This window comes from Bos taurus, chromosome Y (genome assembly GCF_002263795.3).
Source record: "Bos taurus isolate L1 Dominette 01449 registration number 42190680 breed Hereford chromosome Y, ARS-UCD2.0, whole genome shotgun sequence".
Taxonomy (NCBI): Eukaryota; Metazoa; Chordata; class Mammalia; order Artiodactyla; family Bovidae; genus Bos; species Bos taurus.
This window is the reverse complement of record NC_082638.1, coordinates 54,050,848-54,076,185: the sequence shown is the minus strand read 5'-3', so window position 1 is coordinate 54,076,185 and position 25,338 is coordinate 54,050,848. Positions and strand designations below refer to the sequence as shown.

Here is a 25,338-nt window from a genome sequence, read left to right as displayed (position 1 = left end):
CACACAATTACACTCATCTCACGTTCTAGTGAAGTAATGCTCAAAGTTCTCCAAGCCAGGTTTCATTAATACATGAACCGTGAACTTCCAGATGTTCAAACTAGTTTTAGAAAATGCAGAGGAACCAGAGATCCAAATGCCAACAATCTTGGATCATTGAAAAAGCAAGAACGTTCCAGAAAATTAAAAACAAACAAACCAAAAAACACCTATTTCTGCTTTATTGACTATGCCAAAGCTTGAATTGTGTGGATCACTAGAAACTGTGGAAGATTCTGAAAGAGATGGAAATACCAGACCACCTGGCCTGCCTCTGGAGAAACCTATATGCAAGTCAGGAAGCAACAATTAGAAATGGACATGGAACAACAGGTGGGTTCCAAATAGAAAGAGGAGGATGTCAAGGTTGTATATTGCCACCCTGCTTATTTGACATGAATGCAGAGTACATCATGAGAAACTCTAGGCTGGAAGAAGCAGAAGCTGGAGTCCAGATTGCCAGGAGAAATGTCAATAACCTCAGATATGCAGATAACACCACACTTATGGCAGAAAATGAAGAGGAAGTGTCAAGCCTCTTGATGAAAGTGAAACAGGAAAGTGAAAAACTGGGCTTAAAGCACAACATTCTGCAACGAAGATCATGGCATCTGGTCCCATCACATCATGGGAAATAGATGGGGAAACAGTGGAAACTATGTCAGGCTTTATTTTTGGAGCTCCAGAATCACTGCAGATGGTGATTGTAGCCATGAAATTAAAAGACATTTACTCCTTGGAGGGAAAGTTATGTCCAACTTAGATCTCATTTTAAAAAGCAGAGACATTACTTTGCCAACGAAAATCCATCTAGTCAAGGCTATGTTTTTTCCAGTGGTCATATATTGATATGAGAGTTGGACTGTGAAGAAAGCTGAGTACCAAAAAATTGATGCTTTTGAACTGTGGTGTTGGAGGAGACTCTTGAGAGTCCCTTGGACTGCAAGCAGATCCCACCAGTCCATCCTTAAGGAGACCAGTCTTGGGTGTTCTTTGGAAAGACTGATGCTAAAGCTGAAATTCCAGTATTTTGGCCACCTCACGTGTAGAGTTGACACATAAAAATCTCTGATGATGGGAGGGATTTGGATCAGGAGGAGAAGGGAATGACAGAGGAAGAGATGGCTGGATGGCATCATCGTCTCGATGAACTTATGTTTGCCTGAACTCCAGGAGTTAGTAATGGACAGGGAGGCCTGGTGTGGTGTGATTCATGGGGTGACAAAGATTCGGACACGGGCCTGTGACTGAAATGAAATGAGTAAATTAACTGTTTTGTTGTTGTTGTTGTTGTTGAGCATGTCATTGGTAATATATGAAAGGAACAAGTGTAATACATACATACATACCCGTTCAAGTGATATTTCATGTGTTACGTCACTACATTCCTGTCTGACACTCTGTATCACACAGACTGTCACCATAATGTATCCTCAATGCATGGGATTCTCAAGGTGAAAAAGTAGGAATGGGTTGCCATCCTTAGTTCCAGGAGATCTTCCCAACTCAGATTGAACCTGCCTGTCTTATGACCTCTATGTTAGAAGACAGGTTCCTTAGTACTAATACTACCTGGGCAACCATTAGCTTATAAATGGCTACACATATACATGCATATGTATATGTTGAAAGTTTGGGTATATAATTTTGCTGTCTACAGGTAGCAGTATATATTTTGCAGGAGGTATATAACTGCAGGTATGTCCTTTTGCAGGATCTAATGGTTTGCTAAAAGTGGTTTCACTTACATTCATGTCAGAGAATTATATAATTTCCCTTGTGACTTACCCTTTGAAATATTGGTTCTTTAGGAATATCTTGTATAATTTTTCATACATTGACAAATTTGCAAACACATATCCCATTTTTAAATTTTAGCTTCACATCTTGGTTTTCAGAGAATATACTTGGTATTATGTAAAATACTAAGACTTGTTTTATGCCTTAATGTGAAGCATATTTTTGAGAATATTTCAAAGAAAGTTCAGGTACAATTGAAAATATGACATACACACACACACACACACACACACAGTATGTGTTTATATGCCTATTTGAACATATCAGTGTAGGTACATAATTTTAAATATATATATATATATATTTTTTTTTTTTTTTTAACCCTTCTTTGATCTTGAAGTGTTTTGGGTCATGTTCCTCAGATTTATAGTTTGCTTTCAGTCTCCTGTCTTTTGGGGATTTATACTAAACCTGTATTAGGTATTTTCACATTACTTTAGGTCCTCTGACTCTGATGCTGGGAGGGATTGGAGGCAGGAGGAGAATGGGGTGACAGATGATAAGATGGATGGATGGCATCACCGACTCGATGAACGTGAGAGATGGTGATGGACAGGGAGGCCTGGCGTGCTGCGATTCATGGGGTCGCAAAGAGTTGGACATGACTGAGCGACTGAATTGAACTGAACTGAACTAATGTCCTATTCAGGCAGAAGCCCACAGTCAACTTCTTTGAGAGTGTAAGAATCTTTCTAGAGACAGTATCTTTCTGAGGTTGTAGAGAATAGAGCACACTGTGAACCAAGAAATTTGCCAGCCATATCAGTAAACAAATGATGCTGCAGGCATCAAGTCATAAGCCCTTGAATCTATCCATAAACGTAAAACCTGGGGGAACTCTTGATGAAATCAGTTTGCCCACTATCAAGTCCTTAGTTACTGCACTTGAAGCTGGCGTGGCCTGAAGAACTGACTTGAGACAGAAAGAATAGATACTAGCCCTAGTTAAGGTGATTATCAAAGGAATTATTTCAAGGAGCCCAGATTCTTGCATCTACCATAGGTAGAAAATATTTAAATCCATTCACTTGAGGTGTCCAGTTTTTCTTTCGTTAACCATAATATTCAGACATTCTCCATACCTGATCATTGTACCAAAATTTCTGTAAAACTTGGATCCTCCTATCCTTCGTTAGAGCAGTCTTTTTGCGATACTTGAGAAGTCGCTTCTCATGATTAAATCCTTCTTAGAATGAAAGGCTTGATGAAGAAAACATAATTCTCCACTTTTGAGCTATGCATTTTTCCCATTAGGTAGCACACATTCTAGAACTGCAATATAAGGGATTCTTGTGCAGCACCTCACTGTTAACTTATGTTTACTAATTCCTACTTCCCAAAGTTTTGAAAGTCAAAGGTCAGCTATTACTTGGGGCTGGTGCACTGGGACGACCCAGAGGGATGGTATGGGGAGGGAGGTGGGAGGAGGGTTCAGGATGGGGAATACATGTATACCTGTGGTGGATTCATTTTGATATATGGAAAAGCCAATACAATATTGTAAAGTTAAAAAATAAAATTAAATTTAAAAAATAAAATTAAACTTGAGGGGATTCATGGTTTCATAAACCGGTGACATCAGTTTATGAAAATATATAACCATATATGTTTACTTTACTTTTAGAAAGCCGTTCTTTACTTTTGGAAACAATGGAAAATTAGGGAAGTGAAGGGACACAAGTATAGAGTCTGAATTTATTCTGCCCAACATAGCTCTGCATTTAAGTTTGTCTTTTTTTTTTTTTTTGCTTTTTCTTTGCCTATACATACTAAAGCCATCCTGGGTATACATTTTAATTGACATGCAGTGATGCTTTACTTGTCACTAGCACAAATTAGACAAAGACTGATTTTCTTTCCTTACAATGTTGTGTTAGTGTCTGCTGCCCAGCAAAATAAATCAGTTATTAGTAAATACAGGTGAGCCTCCCTTTTGAGCAGTCCTCCGATCTCCCACTTGGGCCTCCTCTCCTACTCCAAAACCAATTCCACTAGAGCACTGCATAGCAATAGCTATCTACTACATACTTGGTATGTCCTTCCTGCACTGTGTCCACAAGTCTGTTTTCCATGACTGCATCTCTTCCTACACTCCAAATGGTTTACTCAGCATCTGTTTTCTGGATTCCACTTAAATGCATTAATATGCACACACATATATTTATTACTTCTTTATTTGGTTGCCACAAACCTCAATCGCTCTGTGTGGAATTCAATTCCATGACCAGGGATCAAACCTGGGACCCCTGCATAGGGATCATGGTGTCTTAGCCACTGACCAACAGGGCATTCCCCTGTTGTTGTGTTTTCTTTAAATGATGGCCATTTGGAATGGTGTGAGGTGATATGTTGTTGTACTTTTGATCTGTGTGCCTTTGTTAAGTTGAGGTCGTTTTTTCTATGTTCAGTTTTTGAAGAGCTTCTATCACAAACACTTGTTGAATTATTTCAAAAACTTTCACCAACTATTGAGGTAATCATATGGTTTTAAACCTTGACTATACATTGATATGCAACTATTGAAGAATGTTTCCATATCTTGAATAAACCCCACACTTAATTATGGTGTCCAATCCTTTTATGGTATTGGTGGAATTTTTTGCTCATATTTTGGTAAGGATGTTTGCCTCTGTTCATCTATGAGATATTAGTCTCTAACTTTCTTTTTCTGTGTTATCTCGGGGTTGATATCAGGGTGATGGTGAACTTGTAAGATGACTTCTGGATTTTCCTTCCACTCTAGAGTTTTGGAAGTGTTTCAGAAGTGCATGTGCCAGCAGTTCTCTGACTGGTTCATAAAATTTCCCTGTGAAGCTTTCTGGAGTTTAAGTTTGCCAACTGGAAATTTTTTCATCACAGTTTCAATCTTAGTGCTTGTAATTGCTCTGTTCATATTTTCTGTTTGGTTTTTTTTTTTTTTTCAGCTAAAAAAAATTTAGCTGAATTTCTTAGTATTTGTCCATGGCTCAAATTCTAAATTTTATTGACTTATAGTTGTTTGCTGTAGTCCCTTATGACTCTTTGTTATTTCTGTTATATCAGTCATAATGTCATCCTTTGTCATGTCAAATTGATGGATTTGTTGTCCTCTTTGTCTTGATAAGTCTGTATCATGATTTGTCTATTTTACTTCTCCTCTCCAAGAGACCCTTTTTAGTGATACTGATTTTGGCTATTGTTTTTATCATTTCTTTTTTTTAAATTTCTGCTTTGATTTTTATCATTTTTCCCCCTTCTATTCACTTTGGGGAATTTTGCCTGATTTTTCTTCTTTCTCTAAATGCTTTAGATTGTAGGTTATGTTGATTACTTGAGATGTGTAGAATTTATCAACTTCACTCTTTTACTGCTTTAGCATGCTCCATAACTTTTGGATAATCATGTTTTAAATATTATTTTCTTTTAAGATTTTTCTTTCATTTTCTCTCACATTTCATGAGTGATCTCTTGGCCATGTACAGGTGTATTTATTCATCTACATGGATTCATGTTTCTCACAGTCCTCACCTGCAAATTCTGCTATGTAAATCAAAACATTGTGGTTAAAAAAAAAAAAAAGATTAATACCATTACCACTATCTCAAATTTATCAAGGCTTGATTTGAGATCCATTTTGTGATATATCTTGAAGATATTTTATTTTCACTTTAGAAAAAATGTGTATTCTGCTCTGCTTCAGTGAAATGTACTATACGTATCAATTTACTTTGTCTGGTCTTGTGTGCCTTTGAACACTTGTGTTTCATTTTAAACTTTATTTCTAAATTGGAGGATAGTTTCTTTCCAGTGTTGTGTTGGCTTCTGCTGTACAACAGTGTGTATTAGCATATAGGAGGCCAAAGTCTTTTTGTGTGTGTGTGTTGTTGATTGTCTGTTACTTATTCATTTTTCTAGTCCCTATAGAAATGTTTATCGTCTTTTCCCCATTCCGTTTCTAGAATGTTTTATCACCTTTACTACCACAACATCCAAGTTATTTTCAAGGAGCCTGCCTACTTTTTCTTTCATTATGTTTTGAGTTTTTACCACATTCCTTTGCCTACAACATATTTCTCTGGCTTCACATTTCCCTACTGCGTTCCTCATCATTTCTTCCCAAACTTCTGCGTAATAGTTATTGCTCCTCGTCTCCACTCCAAGTTGATAAAATTAGTTGAGTGTCTAGTGTGGGCTTTGCAGTTGGAGAGACTGACAACTATGTTCTTGAATCTGCAGTTGAGTCTTCCGTCTCTAATGGTGATACCATATCTGTTCATGTCATTTGTAGATGTCTATAGAATTAGTCTGACATTAGGCAGTCTATTTGCTGAAGATTGGTTGCATTTTTCTGTCTTGCTTGTTGTGTAGTGTGAGGCATCAGCCCTGGGTTGTGTAGGCAGTTGGGTGCAGTACATCTGAGATTAAGAAAGAGGCCTTCAACGAGACTGTCACCAGTTAATAATCAGTGTAGACAGGAATTCTCTAGTGTCCCATGATCCTGGTCTCAGTGTGAAAGGTTGTAATGGAATGCAAAGAGCTGGGATTCTTGGCCTCCAGAGGAGAGGAATTCAATCTGGGGCCAGAGATAAGGCTGGATCACTCAGAGCTTTGTATAATAAAATTTTATTAAAATATCAATGAGATAGAGAAAACTTCTCATATAGGCATCAGAATGGGGCAGAAAGAGTACCCTCCTGCTAGTCTTCAGCTGGATATTATATAGTCACTAGTAGTCTGTTAATGAAAGAAAGGAATGTTTTAAAACTCAGAGTGGTACCAGGCCCCCTCACACATAAGATGCATTTTGGGATAATCTTGGCGTCAGATGATTCATCCCGGGCCATAAAATGATTGTCTTGAAGAAGGATAGATTACCATACAAATGATTCATTTACATAGATTAGGGAAATACTATCTGAGTATGACATACTGGTTTGTCAAGTAGGTTCTGAGCCATTAGGAGGAACTGACTTAAGAACAGAGTTTGGGGTAAAAGCATAGTACATTAGCATAGTTTAAGACAAACATTTCCATAAGAAAAATGCATTGGTTATCTCAAGGTTTGAGAATAGTTAACTTCAGATGAAACCAGGTGTCATTCTGGCAATATAACATTTTAAGAGAAACCTCCTTTTAAATTTGTATAAAGACAGAAAAAAAAAATATTGCTAGTTTGTTTCCTCCTGCTACTTAAGAGAGATAAAAATGTCTGATACTTTCAGGCCAAATCCTTCATTTGGAGACCCCAGCCTTCCTGCCTGTTACCCTCTCAGATGATGACAGCAGAAAATATCAGGCCCAACTTATGCCCAGAGAACTACAATACCATTGTGATAGATTGAGGAGATTAAAAAAGTAACATAGATAAATGGTAAATAAATAAGTAAAAGGTGCCACAAGCAATAAACACTACAGAGAAGACAACAGATTCATAATGAGAGCCAATCAAGTAAATCTCAAGGCAAAAAACACCACCAGAGTAGAGTGCCAACTGAAAAATAAAGAAAGCAAATCTGACAAGAAGAGCAGGACAGCCCCCACAGAATAACAGGAAACCACAGTTAATATAGAAATGCATACCCATGTTAAAGAATGAAGTGATGCAACAGCAATTAAAGGCACAGAAAATAGGAAACCAAAGTAAAAGTAGAAATAGCTATACAAAAAATAAAAATATAGTTGAAATAATCTTCAAGATCAAATCAATGTGTAGTAACAAAGAAACATACAACTGAGAAAAATAGTGCACAAACAACACAACAATTCAATGCATCAAAAGAATAATACATATTTCCTTGTGTCTCATCTGTGAGTGTCCTAGTGCTCAACATGGGCCAGAGGACAATTACACCTCTTTGGGAAGTTCTCCAAAGATAGAGAGAACTGGATTCTGGATATCTCTAAGGGCACCTCAGACTCAAAACTGCTATAATTCCTGTGCGTTCTTATAGCTGCCTGAGCCTGGGCATTTTTTTTTTTTTTTTTTACCTCTTCTCAGCTTTGGATGTAATCCGTAGACACAGGGTCTGCATCATTAATCCTGTGTATTTAATCTGCAGCATGCACAACTGGATGGAAGATTCATAATCCTCTTTCTTAATGGCTCTGTCCCTGGGCCTCAGGTGTAAATTTCATCCTTCCTCACATGTGGTCACCAAATGTGTCTGACTTGAGACACTTGTGGTGCACTGGGGTCTGCCATGATGAGCACAGAAGGTTAAGGTACAGCTGCTTGGAATTCTGGAAACATGGTGGTGCTAGTTATGAATAGGAGCCAGCAGACATAGGCAGAAGAGGTTTTGCCTGAATGGGATCCTTTTCTAGCCTGTGTTTGCAGGAGCATGAGTGGTACTTCTGCTGGTCTTTCTCTATTGCCTTATAGTAGGTGTTAACAGGTGGGAAGGTGAGGCGCTACCAAGGTATCTCTGCCTCCTGAGTGTGACACAGTACAGTCGCTTTGGCAGTTTGGGAATTCTCAAAAGGTATTCCCTGCTACACAACGACTCGTACCTGCTCCGTCAGGCCATTTCCACATAGTCAACAGCAGTCCTCTCCCAGGATCCCTCTAAATCCCTTCTTAATTCCTTTTCACTCAGGTATGTCTGGAACCCACATGGGACACTCTGGTGAGCAGGGCATTCTGCTATTTGATGCTGTGGGAGAACTATTGCCCTTGCAGAAGTATTATTTGTGATCCATTTATTGAGAGAGTTGCATTTCACATCTGCCTACATTTCTGCCTTCTTGGAACTTCTAAGTTTTTCCTGGAAAGCTCAATTATTATTTTTTCCTTGACAGAAAAACATGAAACATTAGTTGCCATGAATCAATTTGTTTGATGGGACATTGCTTACGTACACACGTAACTGGTACTACTTTGACTTTCAATATGCAATCAAGCATATTGTGTTGTCTTTTTTTCTTTCCCCCTTGGAAATTTCTCTTAATGAGGAATTGTCATCAGCATGAAGAAATGCAGAACTTTCCACATAAAATATAATAGCAAAATTGGGCTCAAAAAGGCAGCACTTGAATATCTCTAGCTATTTTTTGAACGTTCCTGACATTTTCCCAGCGTACAAATGTCTAACTTCAGATCTCAAAGCGCAATTCCATTCAGTAGATATCAAAGGTGAGACTTCCATGGGCATAATTTAATTATTGTATAATAAGACGGCAAGTTCATAGGAAATTACCAGTTGGTACTTGACTACTTGAAAAAAGAGAGAAAACGACAGCAATGACCAAAAAATAAAATTGAAAAAAAAAAAACAAAACAAAACAGGAATGTGTAGTTAGTTATTTAATTATAAGAGGTACACATGAATTGATGTTTGTATCACAGAATAAGCAAGGAGATAGCATACAATCATCTATATCTGCTTAACTGTCTCTGCTAATGACTTGGACACTGTGGATCACACACAAACCAAAAAAAAGAAATAAAGAAAGAAAGAAACATAATTTTGTAAAATTCTTAGAGATAAGAATACAAGAATACCTTATATGTCTCCTGGGAATCGTGTATGCTAGTAAAGGTGCAGCAGTTAGAATTGGACAGGGGACAATGAACTAATTCAAAATTGGGAAAGGAACAAGTCAAAGCTATATATTGTTGTCCTGATTATTTAACTTCTGTGCAGAGAACACCATGAAAAAATAAAAATCTAGATGAATCTCAAGTTAGAAACCGAATTTATGTGGGAGATATGAATAACCTTAGTTATCCCAGTGACAACACCAAAATGACAGAAGAAATATAATAATTAAGGTGCCTCTTGATGAAAGTATTATCTGTTTCAAATATAGACATCTGAAATGAGATAGTCCTACATAAAAGATGAAATTCTCAGTTTCACATATGAAAACCTAGATAAAGATTTCAGGGTGTGAAACATGAAATTCTCCATTATTCACATATACAAATCTGGAGAAAGATTTTCCAACATAAAGTACGAATTCTCTGTACATCATACATGAATGTACGGACACGAAATATTCTGCAGAAAATGTGGAATTTTTTTACATTAGAGTTATGAAAATATGGATGCAGATTCTTTGACAGGAAATACAAAAATGTCTGTTTCACATATCCACACATGGTCACATGAAACATGAATTTTTTCATATTTGTCATTTGAAAATATTTGTGAGGTCTTTCCTTCATGAAATATTGAATACTGTCTATTTCACATTTGAAAAACCTGTGTTAATTTTCCTACAAGAAATATAGAATTTTCCCACAGATTTTCATGCTTGGGCTCTGAAATTCTCTATCTTTTCATCAAGAATGTTTGGAAGGTATTCTGATATGAGATTCGGAATTCTGTGTATTTCCCATTTGACAATCTGGGGAGAAATGTTCTCATATGAAATATAAATTCTCAATTGTTCACATGTGAAACATTTTCCAGATTTGTACACATGAAAGAGAATTTCCCGTCATTCAGAAATTAAGATCTGAGCTAAACCGCAAACATCAAACAGCTATATTTCATGTATATCCTGAATACCATATAGAGTTTTCTGTATTTCTTTGATAAAAATCTGGGTGAAGATTTCCCTATAAGAAATAGGGAATAATATATTTTACACATGTAAAATCAAAACCCTTATGATTAGACAGTGGAATTGATAAATAGATGCAGGGGATTCTATCTGACAGATGAGTGCCTGAAGACCTATGGATGGAGGTTAGTGATATCGTATAGGAAAAAGTGATCAAGACCATCCACATGAAAAAGAAATGAAAAATGGTAAAGTTACGAGGCCTCACAAAGAGCTGAGAAGAGGAGCGAAGCTAAACAAAAAGGGGAAAAAGAAAACAATAACCCTGTATCAGATCAGATCAGATCAGTCACTCAGTCGTGTCCGACTCTTTGTGACCCCATGAATTGTAGCATGGCAGGCCTCTCTGTCCACCACCAATTCCCGGAGTTCACTGAGAGGAGACAGCAAAAGAGACACAGATGTATATAACTGTCTTTTGGACTCTGTGGGAGAGGGAGAGGGTGGGATGATTTGGGAGAATGGCATTGAAACATGTATAATATCATATATGAAATGAGTCACCAGTCCAGGTTCCATGCACAATACTGGATGCTTGGGGCTGGTGCACTGGGATGACCCAGAGGGATGGTATGGGGATGGAGGAGGGAGGAGGTTTCAGGATGGGGAACACATGTATACCTGTGGAAGATTCATTTTGATATATGGCAAAACTAATATGATATTGTAAAATTAAAAAATAAAATAAAATAAAGCAAACCTTAGAGGGAAAAATGAACATTCACAGTGTTGTGTAACTATTGACACTATTTCTGGAATGTTTTCATCATTCTTCCTGCCAGCCATGTTAAAGGACAATTTTGCAACACCTATAAATGTTTTTATTTTATTTTAAAATGCAAAATATTTTGATTCATTGTTTTAATCAATTTGGAACATGTGTTCAAATAGAAAATAAATGTTAACTGCTTCCTCTCAATCTGTATTTATATAATAATAAATCTGGATAGCACATAAAAAGAAAAGAAAAGAAAATTATACACATTTGGATGAAGATCCCCAAAGAATTGCAAGGAGAGGTAAAACCACCCTCAGTTATCAATGTCAATAAATAAAGCAAATCAATAGAACTGGAAAGTCTACTGATCTCTTCAAGAAAATCACAGATACCAAGGGAAAATGTCATGCAATCATGGGCACAATAAAGGACAGAAATGGTATGGATGTAGCCAAAACAGAAACTATTAAGAAGAGGTGGGAAGAATACATGGATGAAATGTGCACAAAAGATCTTCATGACCCAGTTAAGCACGATGGTGTGATCGTTCACCTGAGGACCCGATGTCCTGGAATGTGAAGTCTAGTGGGACTTAGGAAGCATAACGACAAACAAAGCTTGTGGAGGTGATGGAATTCAGTTGAGATATTTCAAATTCTAAAAGATGATGATATGAATGTGCTGCCCTCCATATGCCAGCAAATTTGGGAGACTCAGCAGTGGCCAGAGGACTGGAAATGGTCAGTTTTCATTCCAACCACAAAGAAAGGCAATCCAAAGAATGTCCAAACTACCACTTAATTGCACATGTCTGACACACTTGCCCAGAACTGCTCAGAATTCCCCAAGCCAGGCTTCAACAGAATGTGAACCATGAGCTCCCAGATGTTCAAGCTGGATTTATAAAGGGCAGAGGAACCCGAGATTCAATTGTCAACACCCGTTGGGTCCTCCAAAAGGCAAGAGAACTCCAGGAAAGCAGCTACTCTTATTTGACTATGCCAAAGACTTTGACTGACACAACAAAACGACACACACACAAAAAGTCACATCAAAACGTGGAATATTCTTCCAAACATCGGAATACATGCCTCCTGAGAATTCTTACATCCATGTAAATAAAATAAATATTTATCAACTTGGAAAATTTTCTCAGTCAATAGGAAAGGTGAATTATGATAGTAGTGCAGGTTATAGAATGTTGTTGAGTAATGTGTAGAGCATTTGATTGGTTATTACATTTCTTTATTGATAATTCAGTAAGCACTTAAAATGTGTCATTTTCAGGCTCTATGTTTCAGCTGTTGTGAAAGATACATAAAGAGGGTAGACCCAAAACACATTGGAGATATCTGTACTCTCCTTCGTAGGAGGGCAAACAGTAGTTCCTTCCAACCGCAAGAAATAGTTGAGACAAAGTTGTTAGAAGGGGCTTAGCATAAGGTAAGGTAAGGTTAGGTAAGTCACTTCAGTTGTGTTTGACTCTAGGCGACCCCATAGACGGCAGCCCAACAGGCCCCCACATCCCTGGGATTCTCCAGGCAAGGACACTGGAGTGGGTTGCCATTTTCTTCTCCAATGCATGAAAGTGAAAAGTGAAAGTGAAGTCGCTGAGTCGTGTCCGACTCTTAGCGACCCCATGGACTGCAGCCTACCTGGCTCCTCTGACCATAGGATTTTCCAGGCAAGAGTACTGGAGCGTGGTGTCATTGCCCTCTCCGAGGGCTTAGCATGACTGAAAATAATTTGTGATTGTAGCTTCAGAAGAGAAAGATAATGAAATGACTAAGGAAAACAGATATCATGTCTTCCAAGAACTTTGTAACCATGCTGATGTGCTGCAGTAATGACCAGGAATTTATTCTGTCTCTATGGGGACAGATAAGCAACATCTAAACATGCATTTGAAATTATAGGGTGGAATCTTGGTGTCAGGAAATAGAGACATGGCTTAAGGACAGCAGCGCAAAAATGACCCTATAGAATACCACTTGTAAAGTACATAACTTGTGCTGACCATGGGCCAGTCACTGATTATATCATGCTATCTTTTCTATCACAGTGATGGTATAATTGTGATCATGATTTTGGATGTACTACAATATCTATATTTTCAGGGACAAAATTAATTTCTATAATGAAAACAATCTGCTGTCTAATCTTTAAGACTCTACCAGTAACTAATAGAATATAATATGTGAATGTGCTGAAGATCATACTGTGTATTTTTATTTATCTAATTTTATTTGCATCTCTTTCTTCACCCATACCATCCTAATTTAGACACCCCTTCATTTCAGCAGGGATGATTTCAGAAATCACTTTACATCCATTACCTCTTTTCCCTTGCTTCTCATTTTCTTGCTTACAAATATTATATCAGGTGTCATTTACCTAGGATGCATAACGAATGCTTTCTTGAACTGAAGAGTTTGGAATACCATGCAGTAAAATAGTAAACCAATGAACTAAAGCCTCATTTTCTCTTCTTTGTTTAAAAATTGAAAATGAAACTATGAAGATGAACATGTAAATTTATTGTTCAAATACAGGAATGGTAGGTATTTGTTGACATCTCCCAAAGTAACGTTCAATCTTCCTTAGGCTCCATAATCTGACACGTATTTGGTAGGTCAGTTTTAATTAGCATGGTTTCCATATAATGGTGATTGTTGATGAGTTGACTTGAAAGAGAGGAAGCAGATGTGTAAGTGCTTGTTGGCACTGAGAACCACGAGTTGCCTGTCTCTTGCAGGTTAGGAAAAGGATTGTCATGGCCTGACATATCGCTATGCCTGACTGGAAATTTAGAAGGCTCCACCATCAGTCCAGAATAAGTGCTCTGTAATGGGGATACAATGTGGTTCTGAGAAGTAGATGTAGTTGTAGTAGCAAAGTCCTCAATGGGGCCATTTACTTGAGTGTAGCTGCTATGTGAATGCCAATTAAAAATGCTCAACTTTTTTAAAACAGCAGGTTGATTTACCAAAATCTGTTCTGTTTGTCTAACCGATATTGGTGATGGGTGGTTAGGTAAGTCACATGGAGATAGGGCATTTGTATTAGTGACAATCTGGATGGTATGAGGCTTTTGTATGAAAGGCACAGGTAAACTTGTGGAGGCTGAAAATGCGCTCTCTCTACTAATTTCTGGAATAAATTCAGAGTTACGATCATCTTCGTTGACACTTGCTTTAACATGCTTCTTGTTATCTTGCACTAATGAAGATATTTGAGACACATTATTAATCCCAACTCTTCTTTCTCTTTTTTGCACTCTTAATAAAAGTTGAGGATGACCTCTTTTGAAATTTGGATTATAGTAGGTCTGTAACTAAAATCAAAGGATTACATTATTTAGTTTCTTTATAAACCAAGGTAAAACTGACAAGCAAAGCTAAGTTATAAAAATGTATTCCTTTAATGAAACCAACTAAATAGCATCAAATAAAACACCTCCATTAGTAGTTTAACAGGTAACATGTTAGAAAGAATATGATCCTCAATGAAAAATATATTTTATATATACAGTAAATACCGCTTTAAGTTGCTTCAGGACTTATATCTGGTTTCACAGTGCTAGGAAAGTTTGTCAAACATCCAATATTTTAACATATCCAGCTGTTCTCAACTTCAAAAAATAAAACTTTTTAACAATTTGTTAGCTCAAGTTTAAATTCGGTTTTAGCTACATATGTAAATGCGCTTTCTAGGTCACATGATTTCATCTTACGTATTGCCAATAAGTGAAAATGTTGGAATACCTTACTCAAAAGAGAGATGTTGTTTTCTTCTTCCAGAAAGACAGGTAGTGAAGCAGATCTTTGAAAAGTTTGTCGCTTTTTACTAAATCCATAAAGGTTAAGCTGTCGAATTAAACTCTTCATACTCTTGGTTTCAAATATTCTGAAAGGTGCCTTTCTTTCCAAGACTTCTTTCTTAAAGAGTTCTTCGTGGATCACTATACATGTGCCTCTCTCATCCCACCAAATAGATTCAAACTGATCACTTTCAACTATATTCCAAAGTTTTTGTGGAAAGGTGAGTGAAAGAAAATTAGTCACCTCATCTGTTTCAGATACAGAATATTTGTAGCATGGCCTTTTTATCACAAGATCCTCAGACAAAGCCTGAAAAGCATATTCTTCAATCATAGATCTCAAAACTGAGTCCCTAGTAAGTGTATAATCATACAAAGATCTAATGGAGGTTTCTGAATCAGTTGATTCATCCTTAGGAGGCCCATCTTGAATTTCTGAAGGTATATGTGCCATCTCAGAGAAATCTTTCTTCAGATCCTTTACTCATTTGTCTGATTTTACTGACCACTACTTCAAAAATTGCTTGGCTGGCCAACAGAGAGAAACTCTCTAGACCATCGCAGAGGTCCTCAAAGTCAAAAGGCTGTGACATCACAAAATCACTTGTCTCCTAGCAATCAAAGGGTAGCTGTGACATCACAAAATCACTGGTCTCCTAGCCATTGAAAGGTGATGTTCAGCTAGGCTTTACTTCAGCATCAACTTAAAAATACAGCCTGCTTACAGAAATAGTAACCAAAACCATGAAGCATGCAAAATCTCATTCCTAAAGAATTTTTACACAGAAAAATCACATCAATAAATCTACTTGGTTTCTGAAATAAAAGTGATTTATCACCCTTCTATACACACATTTTTCATATTCAGTACTGTTACCCAAGCAAAATTGGTCTACTGGCCTCTGCAATAAAATCTTTTAACTGTCTGGTTTCAACTACTCTGTGGTCTCTGTACTTAACTTTCAGCCTGGCTGGGGCTTTGGCATCTCTAAAACTGTTCATAGGATAATGCTCAGGATGTTATTGATGGCCCTTGAGGAGGAACTAAAGACCCTTGAATTTGACTAATGGCTAAATCATTATTATTCTCTATCACTTGATTATTATCCTTAGATTCTGTCTTTTCTAGCCTCACTGTTTAAAATTACTTTTTTTTTATTGTTTTGTGTGTATTTTATTTTATTATTTTTTATTTGATTTTTTAACTTTACAATATTGTCCTGGTTTTGCCATACATCAACATGAATCCGCCACAGGTATACATGTGTTCCCCATCCTGAAACCTCCTCCCTCCTCCCTCCCCATACCATCCCTCTGGGTCGTCCCAGCACACCAGCCCCAAACATCCAGTATCGTGCATCGAACCTGAACTGGTGACTCGTTCATACATGATATTATACATGCTTCAATGTCATTCTACCAAATCATCTCACCCTCTACCTCTCCCAAGAGTCCAAAAGACTGTTCTATACATCAGTGTCTCTTTTGCTGTCTCATATACAGAGTTATTGTTACCATCTTTTAAATTCCATATATATGTGTTAGTATACTGTATTGGTGTTTTTCTTTCTGGCTTACTTCACTCTGTATAATAGGTTTCAGTTTCATCCACCTCATTAGAACTGATTGAAATTTATTCTTTTTAATGGCTGAGTAACACTCCATTGTATATATGCACCACAGCTTTCTCATTCATTCATCTGCTGATGGACATCTAGGTTGCTTCCATGTCCTGGCTACTAGAAACAGTGCTGCGATGAACATTGGGGTACACGTGTCTCTTTCAATTCTGGTTTTCTCAGTGTATATGCCCAGCAGTGGGACTGCTGGATTATAAGGCAGTTCTATTTCCAGTTTTTTAAGGAATCTCCACACTGTTCTCCATAGTGGCTGTACTACTTTGCATTCCCAGCAACAGTGTAAGAGGGTTCCCTTTTCTCCACATCCTCTCCAACATTGATTGCTTGTGGACTTTTGGATCGCACCCATTCTGACTGGTGTGAAATTGAACACCAGGAGGTCTACAATCTCCTACCTCTTTCTCTCGGTTTTCATAATTTTCAGTCTTCAGAAGGGACTGCTTAGAACACGAAAGGAAATAAAGTGTTGGACTTAGAACTCAATCATAAATGTGACAGAAAATCTCAGTTGCAGGTTCGATTTCTTTTTCAGGTTTTCCAGCTCTTGGAGTGTTTCAATCAGCAACAACTTTGGCTATTTCCTGCTGAGATGGAGCCTGGAGTTGGAAATAATTCTGAAATCTAAGCTTGGCATCAATATTTTCTCTTATGAAAATATACTTCTATATTTTATATATGATATATATGTATATATAAGTCTATATCTGTCTATTTTTGTCAAAACTGGACAAAAATTTGAAAATTGGTAGATCTTTATTAAAAGCAGAGAGGTGAGTGATATAAAAGAGTCCTCATATTTTACATTCAGCCAAGAAAACATATTTTGAAGTATTTCTGCTTACATATATTCAACAACCGAGTCGACTTTTTAATCATTCTTCATTTGGGTTTTAATTTTTTTCCATTTCTATGAAATCTAACAGGAGTTAAAAGCCATTGCACCTTTTTTATACACACACTCATACACACAGGTGTATATATGTCAAAATATAATTTTATGCAACACTATTTAGGTGGCCAAACTCATTGCTTGCTCCCAAGATCTTAAATAAACTGTTTGGGAAGCCTTACATTACTTAATAATTTTCTGGCTGAACAATTCAGATCCTGTTGCTGAAAAGCTCTCCTTTAATCTCGCTCATCTTCCACAATTCTTTCTGCAATAAGAGGTAGGGCTCATACTTATGGGGACACCTTGAACGCATAAAATCACAACTCTCATTTACTTAGATATATTGTTCAAAGAACGCTGTTGCTCTCCTCACATTGGACACAACTTTATTTTATTTATTTTCAATATAAATATATGTATTTTAATTGGAGTCTAATTGCTTTACAATATTGTACTGGTTTTGCCATACATAAATATGAATCTGCCACAGGTATACATGTGTGCCACCTCCCTCCTCATATCATCCCTCCTGGTTATCCCAGTGCACCAGCCCCAAGCATCCTGTATCATGCATTGAACCTGGACTGCCAATTTGGTGACCTATGTTATTATACATGTGTCAGTGCCATTCTCCCAAATCATACCACCCTAGCCGTCTCCCAGAGCTCAAAAGACTGTTTTATACATCTGTGTCTTTTTTGCATTCTCGCATACATGGTTATCATTATCATCTTTCTAAATTCCTCATATATGTGTTAGTTTATTCTATTGGTGTTTTTCTTTCTGGCTAACTTCATTCTGTATAATAGGCTCCAGTTTCATCCACCCCATTAGAACTGACTGAAATGTATTCCTTTTAATGGCTGAGTAATACTCCATTATGTATATATCCCACAGCTTTCTTATCCATTCATCCACTAATGGACATCTAGGTTGCTTCCATGTCCTGGCTATTAGAAACAGTGCTGTGATGAACATCGGGGTACACATGTCTCTTTCAATTCTGGTTTCCTTGGTGTGTATGCACAGCAGTGGGATTGTTGTGTCTTATGGCAGTTCTATTTGAAGGTTGTTTTTTTTTTTTTTTAAAGAATCTAAACAGTGTTCTCCATAGTGGCTGTACTAGTTTGCATTCCCACCAACAGTGTAAGAGGGTTCCTTTTTCTCCACACCTTATCCAGCATTTATTGCTTGTAGACTTTTGGAGCACAACCAATCTGACTGGCATGAAAAGGTACCTCATTGTGGTTTTGATTTTCATTTCTCTGATAATGAGTGATGTTGAGCATCTTTTCATGTGTTTGTTAGCTATCTGTATGTCTTCTTTGAAGAAATGTCTGTTTAGTTCTTTGGCCAATTTTTTCACTGAGTCATTTATTTTCCTGGAATTGAGCTTCAGGAGTTGCTTGTATATTTTTGACATTAATTCTTTGTCAGTTGCTTCAGTTCAGTTCAGTTGTTCAGTCATGTTCGACTCTTTGCGACCCCATGAATTGCAGCACAACAGGCCTCCCTATCCATCTCCAACTCCTGGAGTTCAACAAACTCACGTCCATCGACTCGGTGATGCCAACCACCATCTCATCCTCTCTCGTCCTCTTCTCCTCCTGACCTCAATCCCTCCCAGCATCAGAGTCTTTACCAGTGAGTCAAATCGTCACAGGAGGTGGCCAAAGTACTGGAGTTTCAGCTTTAGCATCATTCCTTCCAAGGAACACCCAGGACTAAACTCCTGTAGGATGGACTGGATGGATCTCTTACATCAAGAGTCTTTTCCAGCACTACAGTTCAAAAGCATCAATTCTTCCATGCTCAGCTTTCTTCACAGTCCTACTCTCACATCCATACATGACTACAGGAAAAACCATAGCCCTGACTAGATGGACCATTGTTGGCAACGTAATGTCTCTGCTTTTGAATATGCTATCAAGGTGGGTCACAACGTTCCTTCCAAGGAGTGTCTTTTAATTTCATGGCTGCAGACACCAACTGCAGTGATTTTGGAGCCCCCCAAAATAAAGTTTGACACTGTTTCCCCATCTATTTCCCATGACATGATGGGACCAGTTGCCATGATTTTCATTTTCTGAATGTTGAGCTTGAAGCCAACTTTTTCACTCTCCTCTTTCACTTTGATCAAGAGTCATTTTAGTTCCTCTTCACTTTCTGCCAGAAGGATGGTATCATCTGCATATCTGAGGTTATTGATATTTCTCTTGGCAATCTTGATTCCACCTTGTGCTTCCTCCAGCCCTGTGTTTCTCATGATGTACTCTGCATATAAGTTCAATAAGCAGGGTGACAATATACAGCCTAGACATACTCCTTTTCCTATTTGAAACCAGTATGTGTTCCATGTACAGTTCTAACTGTTGCTTCCTGACCTGCATATAGGTTTCTCAAGAGTCAGGTCAGGTGGTCTGGTATTCCCATCTCTTTCAGAATTTTCCACAGTTTATTGTGATCCACACACTCAAAGGCTTCCACATAGACAATAAAGCAGAAACAGATGAATTTCTGGAACTCTCTTGCTTTTTCAATGATCCAGCGGATGTTGGCAACTTGATCTCTGGTTCCTCTGCCTTTTGTAAAACCAGCTTGAACATCTGGAAGTTCACAATTCACATATTGCTGAAGCCTGGCTTGGAGAATTTTGAGCATTTCTTTACTAGCATGTGAGATGAGTGCAATTGCATGGTGATGTGAGAATTCTTTGGCATTGCCTTTCTTTGGGATTGGAATGAAAACTGACCTTTTCGAGTCCTTTGGCCACTGCTGAGTTTTCCAAATATGCTGCCATATTGAGTGCAGCACTTTCACAGCATCATTAAAAGGGGCCAATAGCTCTAAATAGACATTTCTTTAAAGAAGACATATGGATGTCTAATAAACACATGAAATATGCTTAACATCATTCATCATTAGATAAATGAAAATTAAAATTGTAATGAGCAGTCATCTCACACTGTTCAGAGTGGCCATCACCAGAAATTCTACAATCAAGAAATCCTGGAAAGGCTGTGGAGAAAAGTTAACCCTAATACACTGTTGCCCGTAACACAAACTGGTACAACCTGTATTCAGAACAGTTTGGAGATTCCTTGAGAAACTTGGACTAGACCTGTCATATGACCCAGAAACCCCACTTCTTTGCATATACCCAGAGGGAATTAGGATGGAACATAACACATGTACCCCAATGTTTATTGAAATTGCCTTTACAATAGCTATGGCATGGAAGTAATCTAGATGCACATCAGCAGATGAATATATAAGGAAGTTGTGGTATATATACAAACGAAATATTACTCAGCTACAGAAAGGCATATATTTGTGTCACTTTTAATGAGGCAGTTCAACCTACAGCCTATTATTCAGAGTGAAAAAAGTTAGAGAGAGGCAAATATTGCTCATTAATGCATATAAATTGGATTTAGGAAGACAGTAACAATAACCCTACCCACGTGGAGGCTAGTAAAGAAGACCCACATATAAATAACTCTTAGACTGGGATGATTTGAGAACATAGCATTGGAACAGGTATATTACCATATATAAAAGAGATGATCAGTGCAAGTTCAGCATATGAAAGATGCACCCAACTCTTGTGCTGTGGAAGAACCCAGAATCATGGGGTAATAAGGAAGGTTTGAGTTGTGTTCAGGATAGGGAGATACATATTTTCATGTGGCTGGTTCATGTTGATCTATATGTCAAAAACCATCACAGTAATACATAGTAATTCTATTCCAATTAAATAAATCATTTTTGTAAAAAGAAATTAGAAGAAATTTTTAAAAATGCATTTAGAAGTAGCATGGACATAATCCAGAATACAACCTCAACAGTTGTTTTATACCTACTCAAGAAAGTGCTGTGATGAACATTGGGGCAGCACTGTTTATAATAGCCAGGACATGGAAGCAACCTAGGTGTCCATCAGCAGATGAATGGATAAGAAAACTGTGGTACATATACACAATGGAGTATTACTCAGCCATTAGAAAGAATAAATTTCAATCAGTTCTAATGAGGTGGATGAAACTGGAGCCTATTATACAGAGTGAAGTAAGCCAGAAGGAAAAACACCAACACAGTATACTAATGCATATATATGGAATTTAGAAAGATGATAACAATAACCCTGTGTACGAGACAGCAAAAGAGACACTGATGTATAGAGCAGTCTTATGGACTTTGTGGGAGAGGGAGAGGGTGGGAAGATTTGGGAGAATGGCATTGAAACATGTAAAATATCCTGTAAGAAATGAGATGCCAGTCCAGGTTCGATGCACGATACTGGATGCTTGGGGCTAGTGCACTGGGACGACCCAGAGGGATGGTATGGGGAGGGAGGAGGGAGGAGGGTTCAGGATGGGGAACACATGTATACCTGTAGTGGATTCATTTTGATATTTGGCAAAACTAATACAATTATGTAAAGTTTAAAAATAAAATAAAATTAAAAAAAAAAAAAAAAAGAAAGTGGACTTAGGGCCCTTCCCCCCAGCCCATGACCCGCCTCCGGCCCCCGCCCTCCAAGTCCAACCTCCTATCTGTTTAATAAGAAGGCGCCTGTGTCTGGCAGAGCTGGTGTGAGACGAAGAGTCAATCCTTCCCAGCCACCGGGATAATCAAGAGTTTGGCGGGACCTTCAAGCACACACCGAAATAGTGAGGAGCCAGATGAAAAGCACAGACTCTGGCGCTGAAATGGATTAATAAGGAACTTAGTGATTTGGCCCGTGACCCTCCAGCACAATGTTCTGCAGGTCCAGTTGGGGATGATATGTTTCATTGGCAAGCCACAATTATGGGACCTAATGACAGCCCTTATCAAGGCGGTGTATTCTTTTTGACAATTCATTTTCCTACAGACTACCCCTTCAAACTACCTAAGGTTGCATTTACAACAAGAATTTATCATCCAAATATTAACAGTAATGGCAGCATTTGTCTCCATATTCTAAGATCACAGTGGTCTCCTGCTTTAATTATTTCTAAAGTTCTTTTATCCATTTGTTCACTGCTATGTGATCCAATCCCAGATGACCCCCTAGTACCAGAGATTGCACGGATGTATAAAACAGACAGAGATAAGTACAACAGAGTATCTCGGGAATGGACTCAGAAGTATGCCATGTGATGCTTAAAGTCAGACTAACCTGCATTATAGCTGGAATAAACTTTAAATTACTGTTTTTTTTTTTTCTTATCTGGCTGCTCCCCTATCAGACCTCATCTTTTTTAATTTTATTTTTTGTTTACCTCCCTCCATTCATTCACATGCTCATCTGAGAAGACTTAAGTTCTTCCAGCTTTGGACAATAACTGCTTTTAGAAACTGTAATGTAGTTACAAGAGAACAGTTGCCCAAGATTCAAAATTAAAAAAAAAAAAAAATGGAGCATGTGTATTATGTGGCCAATGTCTTCACTCTAACTTGCTTATGAGACTAAAACCATTCCTCACTGCTCTAACATGCTGAAGAATCATCTGAGAGGGAGGGAGATGGATGCTGAGTTGTCACATCAAAGGAAGCAGCATTATTCTAACAGCGTCCATTCTTTTTTAAGCCTTCCACTGTTAGAGATTTGAGGTTACATGATATACTTTATGCTCATAACTGATATGGCTGGAGAATTGGTATTGAATTTATAGCATTAGCAGAACAGAAAATGTGATGTATTTTATGCATGTCAATAAAGGAATGACCTGTTCTTGTTCTACAGAGAATGGAAATTGGAAGTCAAACACCCTTTGTATTCCAAAATAGGGTCTCAAAACATTTTGTAATTTTCCTTTAAATTGTTAGGAGGCTTAGAGCTATTAGTTAATCTATCTTCCAATACACTGTTTAATATAGCACGGAATAAATGATGCAAGTTGTCAATGGATGAATGACCAACTAATAGCTCTGCTAGTAATTGATTTATTTTTCTTCATTAAAGTTGCATAAACCAAAAAACAAAACAATAAAGAAAGAAAGAAAGTGGACATAGGAGGGGCAGACCATGTGTGCTGGTATAGAGGCTGAAAGTCAAAGAAGATAAGCTTGAGATTGCAACTATGTTTTTGCAGCATGACCTCAGTATCATAGTCTAAGTAGTGGAAGATGCATGTGGCAGAATGCAAGCTTAGTAGATCGGCATGCCTACTCTGGAACAGAGGTTCAGTAGGAGTTAAATGCATGCACTTGAGCGTCGTTTCAGGAGTGACGGTATATGTGTTTCAGAGTGAAGATAAATAGGTGCAGCAAAAGTGCTCTAAAATGTTGGGAAATACTTGTAAGAAGGCAGGTTCAGAGTGGAAGCTCAGTATTTGTGTGACTAATGTTATAGACTTAGACTTAAATTGAAGAAAGTAGAGAAGACCACTAGATGATTCAGTTCAGTTCAGTCGCTTAGTTGTGTCCGACTCTTTGTGACCCCATGAATCGCAGTATGCCAGGCCTTCCTGTCCATCACAAACTCCCGGAGTTCACTCAGACTTATGTCTATCGAGTCAGTGATGCCATTCAGCCATCTCATCATCTGTCGTCCCCTTCTCCTCCTGCCCCCAATCCCTCCCAGCATCAGAGTCTTTTCCAATGAGTCAGCTCTTCACATGAGGTGGCCAAAGTACTGGAGTTTCAGCTTCAGCATCATTCCCTCCAAAGAAATCCCAGGGCTGATCTCACTCAGAATGGATTGGTTGGATCTCCTTGTAGTCCAAGGGATTTTCAAGAGTCTTCTCCAACACCAGAGTTCAAAAGCATCCATTCTTTGGTGCTCAGCCTTCTTCACAGTCCAAGTCTCACATCCATACATGACTACTGGAAAAAGCATAGCCTTGACTAGATGGACCTTTGTTGGCAAAGTAATATCTCTGCTTTTGAATATGCTATCAAGTTTGGTCATAACTTTCCTTCCAAGGAGTAAGCATCTTTTAATTTCATGGCTGCAATCACCCTCTGCAGTGATTTTGGAGCCCCCCCCCCCCAATAAAGTCTGACACTGTTTCCATTGTTTCCCCATCTATTTCCCATGAAGTGATGGGACTGGAGGCCATGATCTTTTTTTTTTTTTTCCCTGAATGTTGAGCTTTAAGCAAACTTTTTCACTCTCTACTTATGATTCAGGTATGACCTAAATCAGATCCCTTATGATTATATAGTGGACGTGACAAAAGATTTAAGGGAATAGATTTGATAGAGTGCCTGAAGAACTACAGATGGAGGTTCATGAAATTGTACAGGAGGCAGTGACCAAGAACATCCCCAAGAAAAGTAATGCCAAAAGGCGAAATGGTTGTCTGAGGAGGCCTTACAAATAGTTAAGTAAAGAAGAGAAGCAAAAGGCAAAGGAGAAAAGGGAAGATATACCCATATGACTGCAGATTACCAAAGAATAGCAAGGAGAGATAAAAAAGCCTTCCTCAGTGATCAATGCAAAGAAATAGAGGAAAACAATAGTTGGGAAAGACTAGCGATCTCTTCAAGGAAATTAGCGATACCAAGGGAATATTTCATGCCAAGATGGACACAATAAAGGACAGAAATTGTATGGACCTAAAAGAAGCAGAAGATATTAAGAAGAGGTAGCGAGAATCTATACAGAAAAGATTGAAGAACTATACAGAAAAAATCTTCATGATCCAGATAATCATGATGATGTGATCACTCACCTAGAGCCAGACATCCTGAAACATAAAGTCAAGTCAGCCTTAGGAAGCATCAATACAAACAAAGCTCGTGGAGATATGGAACCCCAGTTGAGCGATTTCAAATCCTAAAAGATAGTTCTGTGAAATTGCTGAATTCAATGTGCCAGCAAATTTGGAAAATTCAGCAGTGGCAACAAGACTGGAAAAGGTCAGTTGTTCCCGTATATGTATTTTAGAGC

At 37.9% G+C, this 25,338-nt stretch overlaps 1 protein-coding gene across 1 annotated transcript in view; it reads right to left on the bottom strand.

Annotated features, from left to right (window-relative positions):
• The window catches only part of LOC132344552 (heat shock transcription factor, Y-linked-like), a 186,358-nt gene extending 170,860 nt beyond the window's left edge, over positions 1-15,498 (bottom strand). The window contains exons 1-2 of the mRNA XM_059884234.1: positions 14,869-15,498; positions 13,926-14,438 (exon numbers count right to left, since the gene is read on the bottom strand). Coding sequence (XP_059740217.1) covers positions 13,926-14,438; positions 14,869-15,378 — 1,023 coding nt within the window. The 5' untranslated portion in view covers positions 15,379-15,498. The remainder of the gene's footprint in view (positions 1-13,925; positions 14,439-14,868) is intronic.
• Between the last annotated feature and the right edge of the window lie 9,840 nt (positions 15,499-25,338).